Source organism: Carcharodon carcharias, chromosome 36, assembly GCF_017639515.1.
Source record: "Carcharodon carcharias isolate sCarCar2 chromosome 36, sCarCar2.pri, whole genome shotgun sequence".
NCBI lineage: Eukaryota > Metazoa > Chordata > Chondrichthyes > Lamniformes > Lamnidae > Carcharodon > Carcharodon carcharias.
Window position 1 is genome coordinate 8,396,338 of NC_054502.1, and position 21,488 is coordinate 8,417,825.

The 21,488-nt window shown below is 54.0% G+C and overlaps 1 protein-coding gene across 3 annotated transcripts in view; it reads right to left on the reverse strand.

The window, feature by feature from the left end:
• LOC121272907 (CUGBP Elav-like family member 3-B) overlaps nucleotides 1-21,069 on the reverse strand; it is a 152,533-nt gene extending 131,464 nt beyond the window's left edge. For 2 of the 3 annotated variants that reach the window (XM_041179764.1, XM_041179765.1), the window contains exons 1-2: nucleotides 20,722-20,935; nucleotides 10,336-10,418 (exon numbers count right to left, since the gene is read on the reverse strand). In XM_041179764.1, the coding sequence (XP_041035698.1) occupies nucleotides 10,336-10,418; nucleotides 20,722-20,866 (228 nt within the window). In that variant the 5' untranslated portion in view covers nucleotides 20,867-20,935. Of the gene's footprint in view, nucleotides 1-10,335; nucleotides 10,419-20,721 lie in introns of all 3 variants that reach the window. The other variant, XM_041179766.1, reaches the window with a different exon arrangement.
• Between the last annotated feature and the right edge of the window lie 419 nt (nucleotides 21,070-21,488).

The following is a 21,488-nucleotide window of genomic DNA, read 5'->3' on the forward strand; positions in this document are numbered from 1 at the left end:
GAGCGAGGGGGGCAGAGAGAGCGAGGGGGGCAGAGAGAGCGAGGGGGGCAGAGAGAGCGAGGGGGCAGGGAAGGGTGAAGGGGGAGAGCGCGGCCGGGGGAGAGCGCGGCCGGGGGAGAGCGCGGCCGGGGGAGAGCGCGGCCGGGGGAGAGCGCGGCCGGGGGAGAGCGCGGCCGGGGGAGAGCGCGGCCGGGGGAGAGCGCGGCCGGGGGAGAGCGCGGCCGGGGGAGAGCGCGGCCGGGGGAGAGCGCGGCAGGCAGACAGCGCGGCAGGCAGACAGCGCGGCAGGCAGACAGCGCGGCAGGCAGACAGCGCGGCAGGCAGACAGCGCGGCAGGCAGACAGCGCGGCAGGGAGAGAGTTGGGAGGCATAGCAGTATTGTCACTGGACTGGTAATCCTGTGACCCAGGGGATTGCTCTGGGGACCTGGGTTCGAATCCCACCACGGCAAATGGTAAAATTTGAATTCAACAAAAATCTGGAATTAAAAATCTAATGATGACCATGAAAGCATTGCCGATCGTAAAAACCCATCTGGGTCACTAATGTCCTTTAGAGAAGGAAATCTGCTGTCCTTACCCGGTCTGACCTACATGTGACTCAGCCACGTGGCTGACTCTTAAAGTGCCTTCCGAACGAGGGCAATTAGGGATGGGAAATAAATTCTGGCCTAGTCAGCAACACCAATATCCCATGAACAAATAATAAGAGACATAGGGTGGAGCGAAAGAAAGGGAGAGAAAGAGATGGGAAGAAAAACCGATAAAAGTAAAGACACATGGAGAGAGGGGAGAGAGGGAAGGGTGAAAGGGAGAGGGAGGCAGACTGACCAGAAGGGAAAAAATGAAAGAGAGAGTGAAAAACAGACGGGATACAGACATGGAGTAAGTATAAACAGATCCAGGCAGAGGTGGAGAGGGAGAGAGCTAGAAGAGCAAGAGGCAGGGAGAGAATTGCAACAGGTCAAAGACACAGGGTCACACACCAAGCGAGTGAAGAAACAGAAAGGGATGTAGGGAGGAACAGATGTTAAACAGGGGAAGGGAGAGAAAGAGAAAAAAAAGGCAGTGAGTAATTAGAAGAGTGAAACTGCATGGAGAAAGAGGGAAGGGGAAAGAAAAAGAGGATGACAACTGGCAGGAGTAAGGGAGAGAGAAGGGATAGAGGTGGAGAGATTGGGTGAAGAAGTGAAGATGAGAGAGATGGAGAGAGGGAGCAGGGAGCAAGGATAAGAAAAGGATAGAGAGAGTGAGACAGAGAGAAACAGAGAGAGAGAGTGAGAGAAAGCAGGGTTGCTTAGGATTTGCTGTGCACTTATGACAAAATTCACTTGGTGTTTTACGCCAATATCATTCAGCCCAGGGTGCATTAGCAGAGTTCAATATCTCTGTAAATTGCAGATAAATCATTTAACAACTTAGCCGAATGCTGATGAATGCTCTCTACCTCCTCTGTATCCTTGCTTCCTGCTCCCTCTCTCCATCTCTCTCTCTCAACCTTTCTCCTGCTGCTTACTATATTCCCAAGAGGATTTTTCTCTTTCCCCTGTTACCTACTAATCCACTGAACCACAGCATTCCATTAATCCACGGTTTTAATATTGGAGGAGAACTGCACTGTCGGAGGGTCAGTACTGTGTGAGTGCTGCACTGTCAGAGGGTCAGTACTGAGGGAGTGCTGCACTGTCAGAGGGTCAGTACTGAGTGAGTGCTGCACTGTCAGAGGGTCAGTACTGTGTGAGTGCTGCACTGTCAGAGGGTCAGTACTGTGGGAGTGCTGCACTGTCAGAGGGTCAGTACTGAGGGAGTGCTGCACTGTCAGAGGGTCAGTACTGAGGGAGTGCTGCACTGTCAGAGGGTCAGTACTGAGGGAGTGCTGCACTGTCAGAGGGTCAGTACTGAGGGAGTGCTGCACTGTCAGAGGGTCAGTACTGAGGGAGTGCTGCACTGTCAGAGGGTCAGTACTGAGGGAGTGCTGCACTGTCAGAGGGTCAGTACTGAGGGAGTGCTGCACTGTCAGAGGGTCAGTACTGAGGGAGTGCTGCACTGTCAGAGGGTCAGTACTGAGGGAGTGCTGCACTGTCAGAGGGTCAGTACTGAGGGAGTGCTGCACTGTCAGAGGGTCAGTACTGAGGGAGTGCTGCACTGTCAGAGGGTCAGTACTGAGGGAGTGCTGCACTGTCAGAGGGTCAGTACTGAGGGAGTGCTGCACTGTCAGAGGGTCAGTACTGAGGGAGTGCTGCACTGTCAGAGGGTCAGTACTGAGGGAGTGCTGCACTGTCAGAGGGTCAGTACTGAGGGAGTGCTGCACTGTCAGAGGGTCAGTACTGAGGGAGTGCTGCACTGTCAGAGGGTCAGTACTGAGGGAGTGCTGCACTGTCAGAGGGTCAGTACTGAGGGAGTGCTGCACTGTCAGAGGGTCAGTACTGAGGGAGTGCTGCACTGTCAGAGGGTCAGTACTGAGGGAGTGCTGCACTGTCAGAGGGTCAGTACTGAGGGAGTGCTGCACTGTCAGAGGGTCAGTACTGAGGGAGTGCTGCACTGTCAGAGGGTCAGTACTGAGGGAGTGCTGCACTGTCAGAGGGTCAGTACTGAGGGAGTGCTGCACTGTCAGAGGGTCAGTACTGAGGGAGTGCTGCACTGTCAGAGGGTCAGTACTGAGGGAGTGCTGCACTGTCAGAGGGTCAGTACTGAGGGAGTGCTGCACTGTCAGAGGGTCAGTACTGAGGGAGTGCTGCACTGTCAGAGGGTCAGTACTGAGGGAGTGCTGCACTGTCAGAGGGTCAGTACTGAGGGAGTGCTGCACTGTCAGAGGGTCAGTACTGACAAGTGGCAAGTAACATTCGCACACACAAGTGTCAGGCAATGACCATCTCCAACAAGAGAGAATCCAACCATCTCCCCTTGACGTTCAATGGCATTACCATCGCTGAATCCCCCACTATCAACATCCTGAGGGGTTACCATTGACCAGAAACTGAACTGGATGAGCCATATAAATACTGTGGCTGCAAGAGCAGGTCAGAGGCTGGGAATTCTGTGGCGAGTAACTCACTTCCTGACTCCCCAAAATCTGTCCACCATCTACAAGGCACAAGTCAGGAGTGTGATGGAATACTCTCCACTTGCCTGGATGAGTGCAGCTCCCACAACACTCAAGAAGCTCGACACCATCCGGGACATCAAGCAGCCCCGCTTGATTGGCACCACATCCACAAACATTCACTCCCTCCACCACCGATGCACAGTAGCAGCAGTGTGCGTACCATCTACAAGATGCACTGCAGCAACTCACCAAGGCTCCTTTGACAGCATCTTCCAAATCCAAGACCTCTACTATGTAGAAGGACAAGGGCAGCAGATAGATGGGAACACCACCACCTGGAAGTTCCCCTCCGAGACACTCACCATCCTGACTTGGAAATATATCGGCCGTTCCTTCACTGTCGCTGGGTCAAAATCCTGGAACTCCCACCCAAACAGCACAGCTACAGCACAGGGACTGCAGCGGTTCAAGAAGGCAGCTCACTGCCACTTTCTTCAGGGTAATTAGGGATGGGCAATAAATGCTGGCCCAGCCAGCGACACCCACATCCCATAAATGAACAAAAAAAACTTCATTGGTTGTAAAGTGCTTCAGGAGGTCCAGAGACCATGAAATGTGCTGTATAAATACAAGTTCACTCTTCCATAATGTCATTCACTAGCTTGTTGGGTCTGACATTCTCTGATGTCAGGTTAAAGTCTCTGCTCAGAACTGCTCATTTGTGAAACCAGCTACCTCACCCAGCACCGCCTCTGTGCCAAAAGAAGGTGGGTGGTCGGGGTGAAAGGTTGCCCACATGCCCTTGGCTTGTGCAGGGTTCCCGCTGGAACCTGCCTCGCTCCTTGTTATTCCTTCCAGAGTTCCCGCTGGGCCTGTTGAGAACAGCCTGGGAATGGGAACAGAGCCGCCTTTTGCGTGGGTGCTTGAGTCATTTATACGGACGCAAATAACTAGGGTGTCACAGTCTCAGGATAAGGGGTCGGCCATTTTGGACTGAGGTTAGGAGAAATTGAGGCTTGTATCCACTTGAGTTTAGAAGAGTAAGGGGCAGCTTCATCAAAACACATAAGATCCTGAGGGGTCTTGACAGGGGGGATGTGGAGAGGATGTTTCCTCTTGTGGGAGAATCTAGAACTAGGGGGTCACTGTTTAAAAATAAGGGGTCGCCCATTTAGGACAGAGATGAGGAGAAATGTTTTGGCAGAGGGTCATCAGTCTTTGGAACTCTTCCTCAAAAGGTGGTGGAAAAAGAGTCTATGAATATTTTTAAGGCAGAGGTGGATAGATTCTGGATAAGCAAGGGAGTGAAAGGTTATCGGAGGGGGTAGGCGGGAATGTGGAGTTGAAATTACAGTCAGATCAGCCATGATCTTATTGAATGACGGAGCAGGCTCGAGGGGCCGAGTGGCCTACTCCTGGCCCTAATTCGTATGCTCGTATGTAAATTTCTTCACTCAGAGGGTTGTGAACCTTTGGAATTCTCTAGCCCAGTGAGCTGTGGATGCTCTGTCATTAAGTTTATTCAAGACAGAGGCTGATAGGTTTTTGGACCACAGGGGAATTGAGGGACAGAGGAATGGGACAGGGAGATGGAGTTAAGGTCAACGATCAGCCATGATCTTAGTGATCGGTGGAGCAGGCTCAAGGGGCCGAATGGCCTCCTCCTGCTCCCATTTCTTAATTTCTTATCACGAGCGGGCTACCCGTCCTCAATTTGAAATGGATAAACACCAGCCAGCTCCTGGTTTATGCCAGTATTTGGTCCAGAGTTAAATAAGGTGAGAATGCACCATAAACGCTTGGAAGTGGGAATGATGATTGGGGGGAGGGGGTGACAGTTCAGGTTCGGATGACTTTTCTACAGCTGCCATTTTAATGAGGTCACTAACCCACTTAAAAGTGATTAATGAATTTCCTAAAATAACATCAGGATTTTCATCCAGATCCATTAACTGAATTGGTTTAGATAGACATGTATTTATCCAGTGACTTGTCACCTCTGAGACACGTTTCAAATGTCTTTGGAAGTGCGGGGACTGCTGTTTATGGAGGCAAGCTGGTTTATACACAGCAAGGTCCCACAAGTAACAGGGAGATGCACGACCATTTAATCAAACAGGCAGGCAGGGCTTCGGTTTAATATGCTGATGGAAGGGCGATACCTCCGCCAGCTCAGCACACCCTCGGGTGCTGCACTGGGAGTCAGGGTCAGCCCGGGTTAGGGGCTCAAGTCTCTGGCATGAGGCACGGACCTCCTGACTCAGAGGCTTGAGTGCTCCCCTCTGAGCAGAGTGCAGCATTGCCCTCTTTGAGAAGAACTGGGAAGACGGCAGAAAGACTGAGGGAGGAGATGGGTGGGGTGGGGACAGAGAGAGAAAGAGACAAGGAGAGGTGGGGAGAGAGACATGGTGAGGGAGAGAGAGAGGAAGAGGGAAAGAGAGCGAGAGAGAGAGAGAGAGAACTGGGGGAGAGTCAAGACAAACAAATAGCTGGACGCAGGAAGCCATATGGTTCTCTTTGAGCTATCGCAGGCTGACATTAGTTACTGGAAAGCGATTCCCTGACAATCAGGATCCCTGAATGCTGGTGGCCGAATCAGACCAATACACCACAGTTCATCCATCTGAAACATTAACACTCTCTCTCTCTCTCTCTCTCGATTCTGCTGCCTGACCTGCTGAGTACTTCCAGCATTTTCTCCTTTGGTTGCTACACAATACATACTTCAGGTCCATGGTATCGACGCGCAGGGACCTACGTGGCTAAGCATAACCAACTCAAGCACAGGGTACGACACTTCACCTTTCAATGAGGCATTCCAGCCTTGACACTGAGTGCAACAATTTCAGTTCATAACTACGATCTCCCATTTATCCAGACAGCAAGTGCTCTCAGTCGCCTGTATCTGGGGTGGTCCATCTATCCCCCTCTCACACTCCTGTATCTGGGGAGGTCCCTCTAACCCCCTTTCACACACTCTGTATCAGGGAGATCCCTCTAGACCTCTCTCTCGCACATTCCTGTACCTGGGGAGGTCCCTCTAATCCTCTCACACTCCTGTATCTGGGAAGGTGTCCGTAACCCCCTCTCTAATACATCCGTCTAACTTCTTTCACGCACGCTCCAATATCTGGGGTGGCCTCTCTGAGGGGGTTACCTCACACATTCCTGTATCAGGGCAGTCTCTCTAATGCCTCTCACTTCACCAAGACTGGATACAAGGGAGGTGTTGTTTTGATAGCTGAATGCCCTCTCCCTACCAGTCTGTCTGCATCATAACCTTGTTTGTCTTCCTCTCTCTCTCTACCATCTCTTCACACCTGAGTGCTCTTCTCTTGCTTCTCCTCAGTTTCAAGTTACCTAACCTACACACTCTTCCTCCTCCCCACATTGAAATCAGGACTGTTTGCTTCCCTCCTTCAATCTCCCCCTTGTTTCTTCCCCTAGGCAGAACTAAAGGCTCTGTATCTGAAAGCACGTAGCATTTGAAACAAAACAGATGAATTGACAGCACAAATAGAAATAAATATGTATGATCTGATAGCCTTTATGGAGGCATGGCTGCAGGATAACAAAAACTGGGGCCTGAACATTCAAGGGTACATGACATTTAGGAAGGACAGGAAACTAGGAAAAGGTGTAGGGGTAGCTCTGTTAATTAAGGATGACTTGGTACAATAGAGAGAGAAAGAGAGAGAGAAAGAGAGAGATAGAGAGAGAGAGAGATGACCTTAGTTCTGGAGATCAAGATGCAGAATCAGTTTGGGTAGCGATGAAAAATACCAAAGATAAGTCATTTGTGGGAGTGATTGATAGGCCCCCTATCAGTAACCACACTGTAGGACAGGGTATACAGGAAGAAATAATTGGAGGCTTGTGAGAAAGGTATGGAGATAATCATGGGTGATTTTAATCTACATATTGATTGGACAAATCAGATTGGTAAAGGTAACCTGGATGATGGGTTCATAGAGTATTTTTGGGAGAGTTTCTTAGAGCAGCAGGTTCTACAGCTAACGAGAGAACCGGATTAAATAATCACCTCATAATGAAGGTGCCCTCGGTAGCAGTGATCATAATATGATTGAATTTCACATTCAGTTTGAAATTGAGACAAATGGATCTAAGACTAGTGTTTTAAACTTAAATAAGGGCAACTATAAGGGCATGAAGACAGAGCTGGCTAAAGTGAACTAGGAAGTTAGGTTAAGAGATAGGTCAGTAGAGAGGCAGTGGCAAGCATATAGGAGATATTTCAGAGTACTCAGAAAGGATACATTCCAGTGAGAAAGAAAGATTCTAAGGGAAGGACAAACTATCCATGGCTAACTAAGCAAGTTAAAGATGGTATCAAATTGAAAGAAAAAGCATATAGCTCCGCAAAGATGAGTGGTAGGTCAGAAGCTTGGAGAGAATATAAAGGATAGCAAAGAGTGACTAAAAGATCAATAAGGAAGGAGAAATTGGAGTGTGAAAGCTTAAAAAGGAAAAGCGTGAGCAAAGTGATCCTTGCTTCTCTAAAGAGGGAGAATGTAAGAATTAAGAATGGGAAATAAGGAGATGACAGATGAACTGAACAGGTATTTTGCATCTGAGATTACAAATAACACCCCAGAAATAAATGTGCATCGAGAGGTGAAAGAGAGGCAGGAACGTAAAACAATTTCAGTCACTAGGGAAAGGGTGCTGAGAAAATTATTAGAACTAAAAGCTGACAAGTCCCAGATCCTGATGGACTTCATCTTAGAGTCTTAGAAGCAGTAGCTACTCTGATAGTAGATGCATTGGTTTTAATTATCCAAAATTCCCTAAATTTTGGAAAGGTCCCATCAGATTGCAAAACAGCAAACGTGACTCCTCTACTCAAGGAGGGAGACAGAAAGCAGGAAACTACAGGCCAGTTGGCTTAACATCTGTCATGGGGAAATTGCAGGAATCTATTGTTAAGGAGATCATAGCGGGGCACTTAGAAAATAGAAATGCAATCAGGCAGAGTCAATATGGTTTTGTGAAAGGGAAATCATGTTTGAATAATTTATCAGAGTTCTTTGAGGGTGTAACAAGTGATGTGGATAAAGTGGGACCTGTGGAGGTGCTGTACTTAGATTTCCAGAAGGCATTTGGCAAAGTGCCACATGAAAAGATTACTATGCAAAATAAGAGCTCATGGTGTAGGGGATAACACATTAGCGTGGCTAGAGGATTGGTTAGTTAACAGGAAACAGAGAGTAGGCATAAATGAGTCATTTTCAAATTAGCAAGATGTGACGAGTGGAGTGCCACAGGAAAAAGTGCTGGGGCCTCAACTATTTACAATTTATATCAATTGACTTGGAGGAACCGAATGTATGGTTGTTAAATTTGCTGATGACACAAAGATAAGTAGAAAAGTAAGTAGTGAAGTGGACATAAGAAGTCTGCAAAGGGACGTAGATAGGTTAAGTGAGTGGGCGAAGATTTTGCACATGGAGTATAATGTGGGAAAACGTGAACTTGTCCACTTTGACAGGAAGAATAGAAAAACAGTATAGTATTAAAATGGAGAGAGACTGAAGAACTCTGAGGCACAGAGGGATCTGGGTGTCCTGGTACATGAATTATAAAAAGTTAGTATGCAGGTCCAGCCAGTGATTAGGAAAGTAAATGGAATGTTGTCATTTGTTGCAAAGGGAATGGGATATAAAAGTAGGGATGTTTTGCTACCGTTGTAGAGGGCCTTGGTGAGACCACACCTGAAGTACTCCGTATAGTTTTGGTCTTAGTCAAAAAAGATATAAATGCATTAGAAGCAGTTCAGAGAAGATTCACTTGACTGATACCTGGGATGAGGGGGTTGTCGTATGAAGAAAGGTTGGACAGGCTGGAGTTGGAGTTTAGAAGAATGAAAGGTGACCTTATTAAAACACATAAGATCCTGAGGGGTTTTGACAGGGTGGATGCTGAAAGGATATTTCCCCTTGTGGGAGAGACTAGAACCAGGTGAGTCAGTTTAAAAATGAGGAGTCTCCCATTGAAGACGGGGATGAGAAGAATTTTTCTCTCAGGGGGTTGTGAATCTTTGGAATTCTCTTCCCCAGAGAGCGGTGGGGGCAGGGTCAATTCATATTTTTAAGGTAGAGGTAGACAGATTCTTGACTAACAGGGAAGTCACAGGTTATCGGGGGCTTGCAGAATGAGGAGTTGAGGCCACAATCAGATAAGCCATGATCTTATTGAATGGCAGGGCAAGCTCGAGGGGCTGAAAGGCCTACTCCTGCTCGTAGTTGATATGAATGCTCCTGCAATCTATTAAAATGCAATGTTTGGAACACGGGCCTTATTGGACAAGGATAAGTGGCCAGCGTCCATCTAGTTTGCCTTCTCCGTTTCAGGAAGTCACATGAATCAAGGATGATGGAGCTGATTGACTAATCACAGTGATCAAACTCCATCAACTAAACTAGAACAGACCCAGGCAAGAGGAAAAGCACCAGTAGGGGAGAGCTCTGGGAACGATAGGTATAAAGTCACCTCTTCCTCCTGAGTTACATTCACTACACATCATGCCTCGTGTTAATCATATACCAAAATGTTATTTCCCAAGAGAACACAATCGAATTTACATTTGAACAAAGCACTTTAAATTGCATCCACTATTTCTCTGTAGATTGACCACATTCTCACTGAAATCTCACTTCTGGAGATTAGTTTTGAGTTTAACCCCTTGAACCATTGGCAATGCCTCCTAACCTCCTGATTTACCTTCCCCTCCTCCCATCCTTATGCAGGGTGTTCCACTTTGGACCTGAATCCTACAGCATTGAGTAAGGCCATTCGGCCCATCGTGCCTGTGCCAGCTATCCAATTAGTCCCGTTTCCCCTTGCTCTTTCCCCCCATAACCCTGCAAGTGGCTTCCTTTCCGAGTATTTATCCAATTCCCCTTTTTAAAGTTCCTGTTGACTCTGCTTCCACCGCCCTTTCGGGCAGAACCTTCCAGATCGCAACTGGCTGAGAGAAAAGAAATCATCTCCTCCCTGGTTCTTTTGCCGATGCTCTTTAATCTGTGTCCCTCTGGTTATTGACCCCCCTGCCCAGTGGAAACAGACCCTCCTTAGCTCCTCTTATCAAAACCGCTTCCTAATTCTTATTAAATCTCCTCTTAACCTTCCCTGCTCCAAGGTCAACAATCCCAGCTCCTCCAGCCTCTCCATTTAACTGCAGTCTTTGTCCCGGGTAGGTACCGTTCAGAGTTTTGCAATAGTAATCATCTGTAAATCTGTCCCTTTCCTTGGATGGTGACTTGCACTTACCCCGGGCAGTGTCTTCTGTTCATGTAGCGCAGTCTGTGCTTTCAACGCAGATTCCCTGGCACAGTACGTGAGGAAGGCACATCCTTTTCAAGACAGAAACGACAACACACCATGGGATCAGAACAATCAGAAACGTCCGATCATCAGATAACTAAACTGTCACAGCCCGAGTGTGAACAGCGGCTAACCCTTGCCCCCGACCAGAATGACCTCACCTCAAAATGCCAAGCAAAAGACCAGCCAATCGGGTAACAAAGAGCCCAGCTCGCTTTCCAACGGGCTGTGGGGAAGGTGGCGCACCATGTCGAGCGACCAGCGGCGGGGGGCGGGGTGTGGGGGTTGTGGGAGCGGTCCGGGAGTACGCCAACCCAGAGATCCCCCTATCTCAGTTCCACGGGCGGCGGACCGTTGTATGCCTGGCACCTCTTCCAAGTGGCCGTCTGCGCAGCGGGCAGCTCTTCGACTGTGGAGGGCATCGCATAGCGCCAAAGAGCTTACAGAAGTGGGACACACCCCATGTCCAACTCGTCGCAAATGGAGAGGTAATGGGAGGTTCCCGAGCCAGTCACTTGTGGTGGTGGGGGGGTGGGGGGGGGGGGGGACGGGACGAAGTGGGGAGGTGGTGAAACCAGCAGGTTGGGTCTGTTTGAAACCTTGAACCCTGCACGGGTGCGCGATGGCCACCACGTCACTCGCTCTCCCTCAGTTCACATTTCCGTTTAGGATCTCTCCCGCGGACACGCCCCATCACTCATCCATCTTTGCAATGTCCCAAAGCAAGTGCAAAGCCAACCATTTCGTTGCTGCTCCCTCCACTTCATTGTTGACTTCCCTCCCAAAGGCTGCCTCATCCAGTCAAATAGCCATTTAATTCCCACCCACAACTCCAAATTTTGTTTTGAACAACTGATAGGTGGAAACTGACAAAGAAAACTAAATCAATGAATTATTTTATTTATCACTGTTGGGATTTTTCTTCTGGAGTTGCAAGCAGCAGCATTCTGGAGACTCCAGGGCAATCCTGGTGGGTTGGCAACCCAAATCTTCTCCTCCCCCCAGCCTCCTCATCACAATCCCTGTCCAACTCCCACATCCTGACATCTTCCGCTTTCCTGTCGTGGGGCATCAGTGCAGGAGGGGAGAGACTCTTTGAATCAGTCGCCAAACACAGAGTCAAAGAGGAATTGGGAGTGATTAGTTTAATTGGGCTGTTCGGAATATCCAATTGTAGGTTTAAAATCTCTCTGTGAACTCGAGTCATGTAACTGAATGGGGGAGGCAGAGGCATTTAAGCACCGGCTGCCGACCAGACAGGAGCACAGCACCTTGGCGTGTCTGAGTCCCATCAGAATCTGTCAATTATGTGATGTCCAGTGCAGAACCAGACCATTCAGCCCCTCTGCCCCGTGCTGGTATTTATGCTCCACATGAGCCTCCTCCCACCACCCGCCTCTTCATTTCACCCCATCACCACATTCTTCTATTCCTTTCTCCCTCTTGTGTTTATCCAGCTTACCCCCCTTCAATCCATCTGTGCGATTCACCTCGACCATTACCCATGGGGGCGAGTCCCACATTCTCCCCACTCCCCGTGGGGGCGAATCCCACATTCTCCCCACTCCCCGTGGGGGCGAGTCCCACATTCTCCCCACTCCCCGTGGGGGCGAGTCCCACATTCTCCCCACTCCCCGTGGGGGCGAGTCCCACATTCTCCCCACTCCCCGTGGGGGCGAGTCCCACATTCTCCCCACTCCCCGTGGGGGCGAGTCCCACATTCTCCCCACTCCCCGTGGGGGCGAGTCCCACATTCTCCCCACTCCCCGTGGGGGCGAGTCCCACATTCTCCCCACTCCCCGCGGGGGCGAGTCCCACATTCTCTCCACTTCCTGTGGGGGCGAGTCCCACATTCTCCCCACTCTCTGGATAAAGGAGTTTCTCCTGAATTCCCCATTGCATTTATCAGTGACTGTCTTATATCGATAGCCCCCTAGTTCTGGTCTTCACTGACAACCCTTTCGAAATTTAAAGGTCACCCGTCAGCCCTTCCTCTTCTAGAGAAAGGAGCCCCGGCCTGTTCAGACACTCCTGGTAGCTATAACCTCTCATCTCTAGTAACCTCCTTGTAAATCTTTCATTCTGCACCTCCTCCAGTGCCTCAATCTCCTTTTTATAACATGGAGACCAGAGCTGCACACAGTAGCTCCAAGTGCGGCCTAACTAAGGTTCTATACAACCACCTCTTCTTTTCAATACCATTGCCCCCAGAAATTAACCCCAGTGCTTTGTTTATTTTTATTTAAATGGTCCTTTCCGCTCCTCTGGAGTAAAATCTTTGCAACTCTGGCTGGAGTGCGGGGCTCCATCTGAGGGGCTTGAGAAGCAATTGCATTGGGAGTGGAGTTACACGTGGGCCTGGCTGTGTGAACGAGTGGTCTGTCCTGGCACAAACGCACGTCCCCCATTTAGCTACCAGAATCCTCACTGGGCACCGTGCCCAGGCGATCGGGTTGCCAACTCTGGTTGGATGTATTCCTGGAGATTTCACCATAGGGCCTCCCACCTCGATCAGCATCAGCTGGTCGAGCAGCATCAGCTGGTCGAGCAGCCTTCCCATCCAGACCCACTTACCGCCCACGCACTCCCCAACCCCACCCCAATCTCCAACAGCTTTATAACAGGTAAACAGATGCTGTTCAAATAAAATGATTTAAATTCCCCTACGGCCTGAGAAATTAATCTTTAGTTCCTGGAGGCTCCAGGGCAATTCTGGAGGGTTGGCGACCCTATCGTGCGATATATCACCCAGGCCGAATGATAATCGCCTATATTAACAAAAACAAAGTGCTACAAATAGGCAGCAGGTCTGCTTGCATTCGAGAGGTTCAGAAATCAGTCTCAGCGGGTAGCTATGTCTTTCACCTCCGTCAGAAGTCCCTCCCTCTGGAACCCTCATTTCTAGCCAAGACCCTTTCTTTAGTACCCCAATTCCCTTCGCAGGCACTCCCTCTAGCCCCCTAATTCCCTGAGGTTTGCGTGAGCCATGGACACTGTATCAGAAACAGGAGGTTAGTGTTTGCAGGAGCCTAGCCATGTGTCTAATTTACAAGCAATTATATTAGGAATAATATAAAATATCCAATCTAATTATACAATAGTGTGCGTCATTGCTTGTGGATGGACTGGACTCACAGACGGTGGGCAGTGAATCACCGTTGGACCAGGGACTGGACTCTCAGACGGTGGGCAGTGTATCACCGTTGGACCAGGGACTGGACTCCCAGGCGGTGGGCAGTGTATCACCATCGGACCAGGGACTGGACTCTCAGACGGTGGGAAGTGTATCACCATCGGACCAGGGACTGGACTCTCAGGCGGTGGGCAGTGTATCACCATCGGACCAGGGACTGGACTCACAGACGGTGGGCAGTGTATCACCATCGGACCAGGGACTGGACTCTCAGACGGTGGGAAGTGTATCACCATCGGACCAGGGACTGGACTCACAGACGGTGGGCAGTGTATCACCATCGGACCAGGGACTGGACTCTCAGACGGTGGGAAGTGTATCACCACCGGACCAGGGACTGGACTCACAGACGGTGGGCAGTGTATCACCATCGGACCAGGGACTGGACTCTCAGACGGTGGACAGTGTATCACCATCGGACCAGGGACTGGACTCACAGACGGTGGGCAGTGTATCACCATCGGACCAGGGACTGGACTCCCAGGCGGTGGGCAGTGTATCACCATCGGACCAGGGACTGGACTCCCAGGCGGTGGGCAGTGTATCACCATCGGACCAGGGACTGGACTCCCAGGCGGTGGGCAGTGTATCACCATCGGACCAGGGACTGGACTCCCAGGCGGTGGGCAGTGTATCACCATCGGACCAGGGACTGGACTCTCAGACGGTGGGAAGGGAGGCGGAAGTGGGGGGGGGGAAGGGAAGCGGAAGTGGGGGGGGAGGGAGGCGGAAGTGGGGGAGGGGAGGGAGGCGGAAGTGGGGGGGGAGGGGGGCGGAAGTGGGGGGGGAGGGGGGCGGAAGTGGGGGGGGGGGAGGGGGCGGAAGTGGGGGGGGGAAGGGGGCGGAAGTGGGGGGGGGAAGGGGGGCGGAAGTGGGGGGGGGGAAGGGGGGCGGAAGTGGGGGGGGGGAAGGGGGGCGGAAGTGGGGGGGGGAAGGGGGGCGGAAGTGGGGGGGGGGAAGGGGGGCGGAAGTGGGGGGGGGAGGGAGGCGGAAGTGCGGGGGAGGGAGGCAGAAGTGCGGGGGAGGGAGGCAGAAGTGGGGGGAAGGGGGCGGAAGTGGGGGGGAGGGAGGCGGAAGTGGGGGGAAGGGGGGCGGAAGTGGGGGGAAGGGGGGCGGAAGTGGGGGGAAGGGGGGCGGAAGTGGGGGGAAGGGGGGCGGAAGTGGGGGGGGGAAGGGGGGCGGAAGTGGGGGGAAGGGGGGCGGAAGTGGGGGGAAGGGGGGCGGAAGTGGGGGGAAGGGGGGCGGAAGTGGGGGGAAGGGGGGCGGAAGTGGGGGGAAGGGGGGCGGAAGTGGGGGGAAGGGGGGCGGAAGTGGGGGGAAGGGGGGCGGAAGTGGGGGGAAGGGGGGCGGAAGTGGGGGGGAAGGGGGGTGGAAGTGGGGGGAAGGGGGGCGGAAGTGGGGGAAGGGGGGCGGAAGTGGGGGGAAGGGGGGCGGAAGTGGGGGGAAGGGGGGCGGAAGTGGGGGGAAGGGGGGCGGAAGTGGGGGGAAGGGGGGCGGAAGTGGGGGGAAGGGGGGCGGAAGTGGGGGGAAGGGGGGCGGAAGTGGGGGGAAGGGGGGCGGAAGTGGGGGGGGCGGAAGGGGAGGTGGGAGGGGAAGGGGAGGTGGGAGGGGGAAGTGGAGGAGGGAGGGGGAGGGGGAGGGGCAGGGAGAGGGGGAGGTGGGAGGGAGAAGGGGAGGGGGGTGGTGGGGTGCGTGGGAAGAGGAGGGGGACGGTGATAGGGAGGTGGGGTAGGGAGGGGGAGGTGGGAGTGGGACAGGGAGGTGAATGTCGGGTATGGGGGGGAAGGTGGAGGGGGTGAGTAGGGGGGAGAGAGTGAAGAATGGTGGGTCGGGGGGTGGCAGTAGCGGGTTGTGGAGGGAGGCAGGTGGGAAGGGAAGGGGAGGGGAAGAGGGGAGGGGTTTAGGTCAGGGAAGGAGAAGGCAGGGAATGGGGGGAAGGATGGGTTGGGGGAGGCAGAAGGGGGAAAGGCAGGAAGGGGGAAGGTTGGGGGAAGGAGCGGGTGGGAAGGGGGAGGGGGAAGCGGAGGGGGAGGGGAGGGGGAGGGGGAAGGAGGAGGGGGAGGGGGAAGGAGGAGGGGGAGGGGGAAGGAGGAGGGGGAGGGGGAAGGAGGAGGGGGAGGGGGAAGGAGGAGGGGGAGGGGGAAGGAGGAGGGGGAGGGGGAAGGAGGAGGGGGAGGGGGAAGGAGGAGGGGGAGGGGGAAGTGGGGGTGGGAGGGGAAGGAGGAGGGGGAAGGAGGAGGGGGAAGGAGGAGGGGGAAGGAGGAGGGGAAAGGAGGAGGGGAAAGGAGGAGGGGAAAGGAGGAGGGGAAAGGAGGAGGGGAAAGGAGGAGGGGAAAGGAGGAGGGGAAAGGAGGAGGGGGAAGGAGGAGGGGGAAGGAGGAGGGGGAAGGAGGAGGGGGAAGGAGGAGGGGGAAGGAGGAGGGGGAAGGAGGAGGGGGAAGGAGGAGGGGGAAGGAGGAGGGGGAGGGGGAAGGAGGAGGGGGAGGGGGAAGGAGGAGGGGGAGGGGGAAGGAGGAGGGGGAGGGGGAAGGAGGAGGGGGAGGGGGAAGGAGGAGGGGGAGGGGGAGGGAGGAGGGGGAGGGGGAAGGAGGAGGGGGAGGGGGAAGGAGGAGGGGGAGGGGGAAGGAGGGGGAGGGGGAGGGGGAAGGAGGCGGAGGGGGAGGGGGAAGGAGGAGGAGGGGGAGGGGGAAGGAGGAGGAGGGGGAGGGGGAAGGAGGAGGAGGGGGAGGGGGAAGGAGGAGGAGGGGGAGGGGGAAGGAGGAGGAGGGGGAGGGGGAAGGAGGAGGAGGGGAGGGGGAAAGAGGGGGAAGTAGAAGGGGAAAGAGGGGGAGGGAGAAGGGGAAAGGGGGAGGGAGAAGGGGAGGAGGAGGGGGAGGGTTGGGATAAGTGGGGTAGCAGGATAAGAGGGGTGGCTAGGGAAGAGCCAGAGGTGGGAGTCATTGGTCTGGAGCATAGGGGTTTGCCATAAGGCAAGTGGGAGTGGGGGATAGTCTGGAGGCAGGGGTGTGGTCTGGAGGTGGGTGGGGGTGGTCTGGATGCAGCGGGTGGGAGGTGGTCTGGAGGTGGGTGGGTTTGGGGGTGGTCTGGAGGGGGATGGGGTGGTCTGGGGCAGGTGGGGGTGATTTGAATGCAGGGGATGGGGGGTGGTCTGGAGGTGGGAGGGTTGGTTCTGGATGCAGGGGGTGGTCTAGAGGTGGGTGGGTTGGGGGTGGTATGGAGGGAGGTGGGGGTGGTTTTGAGGTGGGTGGGGTTGGTCTGGATGCGGGGGTGGTCTGGAGATGGGGGCGGTCTGGAGGGAGGTGGGGGTGGTCTTGGAGGGAGGTGGGGCTGGTCTTGGAGGGAGGTGGGGCTGGTCTTGGAGGGAGATGGGGCTGGTCTTGGAGGGAGATGGGGCTGGTCTTGGAGGGAGATGGGGCTGGTCTTGGAGGGAGATGGGGCTGGTCTTGGAGGGAGATGGGGCTGGTCTTGGAGGGAGATGGGGCTGGTCTTGGAGGGAGATGGGGCTGGTCTTGGAGGGAGATGGGGCTGGTCTTGGAGGGAGATGGGGCTGGTCTTGGAGGGAGATGGGGCTGGTCTTGGAGGGAGATGGGGCTGGTCTTGGAGGGAGATGGGGCTGGTCTTGGAGGGAGATGGGGCTGGTCTTGGAGGGAGATGGGGCTGGTCTTGGAGGGAGATGGGGCTGGTCTTGGAGGGAGATGGGGCTGGTCTTGGAGGGAGATGGGGCTGGTCTTGGAGGGAGATGGGGCTGGTCTTGGAGGGAGATGGGGCTGGTCTTGGAGGGAGATGGGGCTGGTCTTGGAGGGAGATGGGGCTGGTCTTGGAGGGAGATGGGGCTGGTCTTGGAGGGAGATGGGGCCGGTCTTGGAGGGAGATGGGGCCGGTCTTGGAGGGAGATGGGGCCGGTCTTGGAGGGAGATGGGGCCGGTCTTGGAGGGAGATGGGGCCGGTCTTGGAGGGAGATGGGGCCGGTCTTGGAGGGAGATGGGGCCGGTCTTGGAGGGAGATGGGGCCGGTCTTGGAGGGAGATGGGGCCGGTCTTGGAGGGAGATGGGGCCGGTCTTGGAGGGAGATGGGGCCGGTCTTGGAGGGAGATGGGGCCGGTCTTGGAGGGAGATGGGGCCGGTCTTGGAGGGAGATGGGGCCGGTCTTGGAGGGAGATGGGGCCGGTCTTGGAGGGAGATGGGGCCGGTCTTGGAGGGAGATGGGGCCGGTCTTGGAGGGAGATGGGGCCGGTCTTGGAGGGAGATGGGGCCGGTCTTGGAGGGAGATGGGGCTGGTCTGGAGGGAGATGGGGCTGGTCTGGAGGGAGATGGGGCTGGTCTGGAGGGAGATGGGGCTGGTCTGGAGGGAGATGGGGCTGGTCTGGAGGGAGATGGGGCTGGTCTGGAGGGAGATGGGGCTGGTCTGGAGGGAGATGGGGCTGGTCTGGAGGGAGATGGGGCTGGTCTGGAGGGAGATGGGGCTGGTCTGGAGGGAGATGGGGCTGGTCTGGAGGGAGATGGGGCTGGTCTGGAGGGAGATGGGGCTGGTCTGGAGGGAGATGGGGCTGGTCTGGAGGGAGATGGGGCTGGTCTGGAGGGAGATGGGGCTGGTCTGGAGGGAGATGGGGCTGGTCTGGAGGGAGATGGGGCTGGTCTGGAGGGAGATGGGGCTGGTCTGGAGGGAGATGGGGCTGGTCTGGAGGGAGATGGGGCTGGTCTGGAGGGAGATGGGGCTGGTCTGGAGGGAGATGGGGCTGGTCTGGAGGGAGATGCGGCTGGTCTGGAGGGAGATGCGGCTGGTCTGGAGGGAGATGCGGCTGGTCTGGAGGGAGATGCGGCTGGTCTGGAGGGAGATGCGGCTGGTCTGGAGGGAGATGCGGCTGGTCTGGAGGGAGATGGGGCTGGTCTGGAGGGAGATGGGGCTGGTCTGGAGGGAGATGGGGCTGGTCTGGAGGGAGATGGGGTGGTCTGGAGGGAGATGGGGCTGGTCTGGAGGGAGATGGGGCTGGTCTGGAGGGAGATGGGGCTGGTCTGGAGGGAGATGGGGCTGGTCTGGAGGGAGATGCGGCTGGTCTGGAGGGAGATGCGGCTGGTCTGGAGGGAGATGCGGCTGGTCTGGAGGGAGATGCGGCTGGTCTGGAGGGAGATGCGGCTGGTCTGGAGGGAGATGCGGCTGGTCTGGAGGGAGATGCGGCTGGTCTGGAGGGAGATGCGGCTGGTCTGGAGGGAGATGCGGCTGGTCTGGAGGGAGATGCGGCTGGTCTGGAGGGAGATGCGGCTGGTCTGGAGGGAGATGCGGCTGGTCTGGAGGGAGATGCGGCTGGTCTGGAGGGAGATGCGGCTGGTCTGGAGGGAGATGCGGCTGGTCTGGAGGGAGATGCGGCTGGTCTGGAGGGAGATGCGGCTGGTCTGGAGGGAGATGCGGCTGGTCTGGAGGGAGATGCGGCTGGTCTGGAGGGAGATGCGGCTGGTCTGGAGGGAGATGCGGCTGGTCTGGAGGGAGATGGGGCTGGTCTGGAGGGAGATGGGGCTGGTCTGGAGGGAGATGGGGCTGGTCTGGAGGGAGATGGGGCTGGTCTGGAGGGAGATGGGGCTGGTCTGGAGGGAGATGGGGCTGGTCTGGAGGGAGATGGGGCTGGTCTGGAGGGAGATGGGGCTGGTCTGGAGGGAGATGGGGCTGGTCTTGGAGGCAGGGGGGTGGTCTGGAGGGAGGGGGTGGTCTGGAGGGAGGGGGTGGTCTGGAAGGAGGGGGTGGTCTGGAAGGAGGTGGGGGTTGTCTGGAGGGAGGGAGGGTCGGGGGTGTGTGAACTCAGACAGATATCTGACCTAAGAGTCTCATAAATGCAGAGTGAGCCAGTTCTCTCTGGAGCAGCAAGTAATACCCTGCCTCTTGCTCAGACACGGGTCTAACCCATCGTCTTTTAAGGCCTAGTAAATGTCACTCTGTTATATTGCACAGTTAATATTTTAAAGCCTTGCTATTAATGCATTGTCCAATTTCTATGAGCAGCCCCTGCTGCTGTCTGCATATCAAAACTCTGAATTGTGTCTGGGCTTCTCTCTGGTGATTGGTAACCTAGCCCAGCCGCTGGAAATTAATCAGGCACTCGCCCCTCGGCTCCCAAGCCCCCTGTCCTCCTGGTGTTCCAGTGCAGTCAGTCACCCTCCCCCTTCCCTTCTAATCCCAGCTGCTCGCATGCGAAACGCAAGGAAACGAAGTTGCCTTGAAACACAGTGCGCAGAAAAATAAATCCTCTTTCTCAGCCTGGAATCTTAAACGTACCATCGAAAATCTCTGCCCTTCTCCTGGGGAGTTCCTCTCACCTCTCTCTCTCTCCCTCCCTCTACTGTCTCAGTTTGCTGGTCTTTTCCATCTATCAATACTGCATCTATTTTTTTGGTTTCGAATCCAGTCCTACACGAGGTGTAACTCTAGATCTGGCGAACGCCTGTTGGATTTTTTTTTTCTCTCTTTTCGACAGTGTACACCTTAGCCATCTCAGAGAGAAAGCTCAGTGGCAAAAATATGTTTCCTCAGTTGAAAATATCCCATTCCCGACTGACTCGGAGTCTCACTCCTTAACACACACTGTAGCTATTTCTGTAACGAGTACTATCCTGATTCTGCACTGTTGTCTTCCTACCTTGTTCCCCACCCCCACCCTCTTTCTCCATTATAATTTAGTTCCTGTCCGAATTATCGGTTAAACAGCCCAATCTCTGCACACCACCACCCCCCCCCCCCCACCTCAGTCCCCCATCACAGATGTCCCCTCTCTTTGTTTGGAATTTTGCTCCCTTCAATCACACTTCCCATGTTTCCCCAACACATCTATGTGTTACTGAAATCCTCCGACTAATTCATTCTCTTTGTGCAATCCTGCCAACGGAAGATCTCCTTATCCCTTACCTTTTTTTAAAAAAAAACACAATACAGAGACATTATTTAAGAGCTGCCCTCTGTGTAGTGCCTCCTGCATGCTGCCTTTGCAAAGGGAAAAGCTTTTGTCTAGACCCATCTGTTAACATCACTGTGAAGGATTTTTTTTAAAAAAAACCCTAACTCCTGATTTGCAACAAAGATACAAAGGGCTCCGTTTGTCACATTACCTTTATCATTTGTGGCTGTATGGCTTCAACAAGATATCCCTCTCTTACCTTTGTGCATGCCGGTGTATCTGTCCTTCAGCACCGTGAGTTCGTAGATTTTCCCAAATTCTTCAAATAAAGGTTTGAGGTCTTTCTCTTCCAGGTTTCTCGGGATCTGTCCAATAAAGAGTTTAATCGCGTCTTGGTCCTTCATGGGGATGGAAGGAGGGTGATCCGCTGGCAGAGAGGAGTGGATGGGGCTGGATTTAGCGGCGGCGCTGGGAGGGTGACTATTGATCAGACTATTGATCAGGCTGTTGGCTGGACTACAGATGGAGTTACTACTGATGCCTTTGATGGGCGCGTCTTTACTGGCCGGGATAGTGCTCGGAGTCTGGATGAAGTCCCCTCTGTTTTCTGCAGCCATTTCAGTGAGCGTCAGCCCCAATCACCAGGGAGGGAGGGTGGAGGACGGGGAGAGAGAGAGAGAAAAAAAAACTGACATCACCCGTAACCCTTTCGGCACCGATCTGGCAGGCCTGGAGACTCGGCAGCAGGAACACACCAGTTCAAGACACATTTTAAAAAAAGAATTCCTACTTACTAAGTATCACTGGTATTTCAACTAGGCAATTGCTAAAAATAACAATTTCAGAACGTGTCAATTTCAGAACATGTCAATTTCAGAACATGTCAATTTCGGATCAAGACAATTTCAGAACATGTCAATTTCAGAACATGTCAGTTTCAGATATCTCAATTTTATATGCAACAATTTCAATTAAAGTGCTTTAATTTCAAGTGTGTCGATTGGTGAAGTAACAATTTCAGGCAGT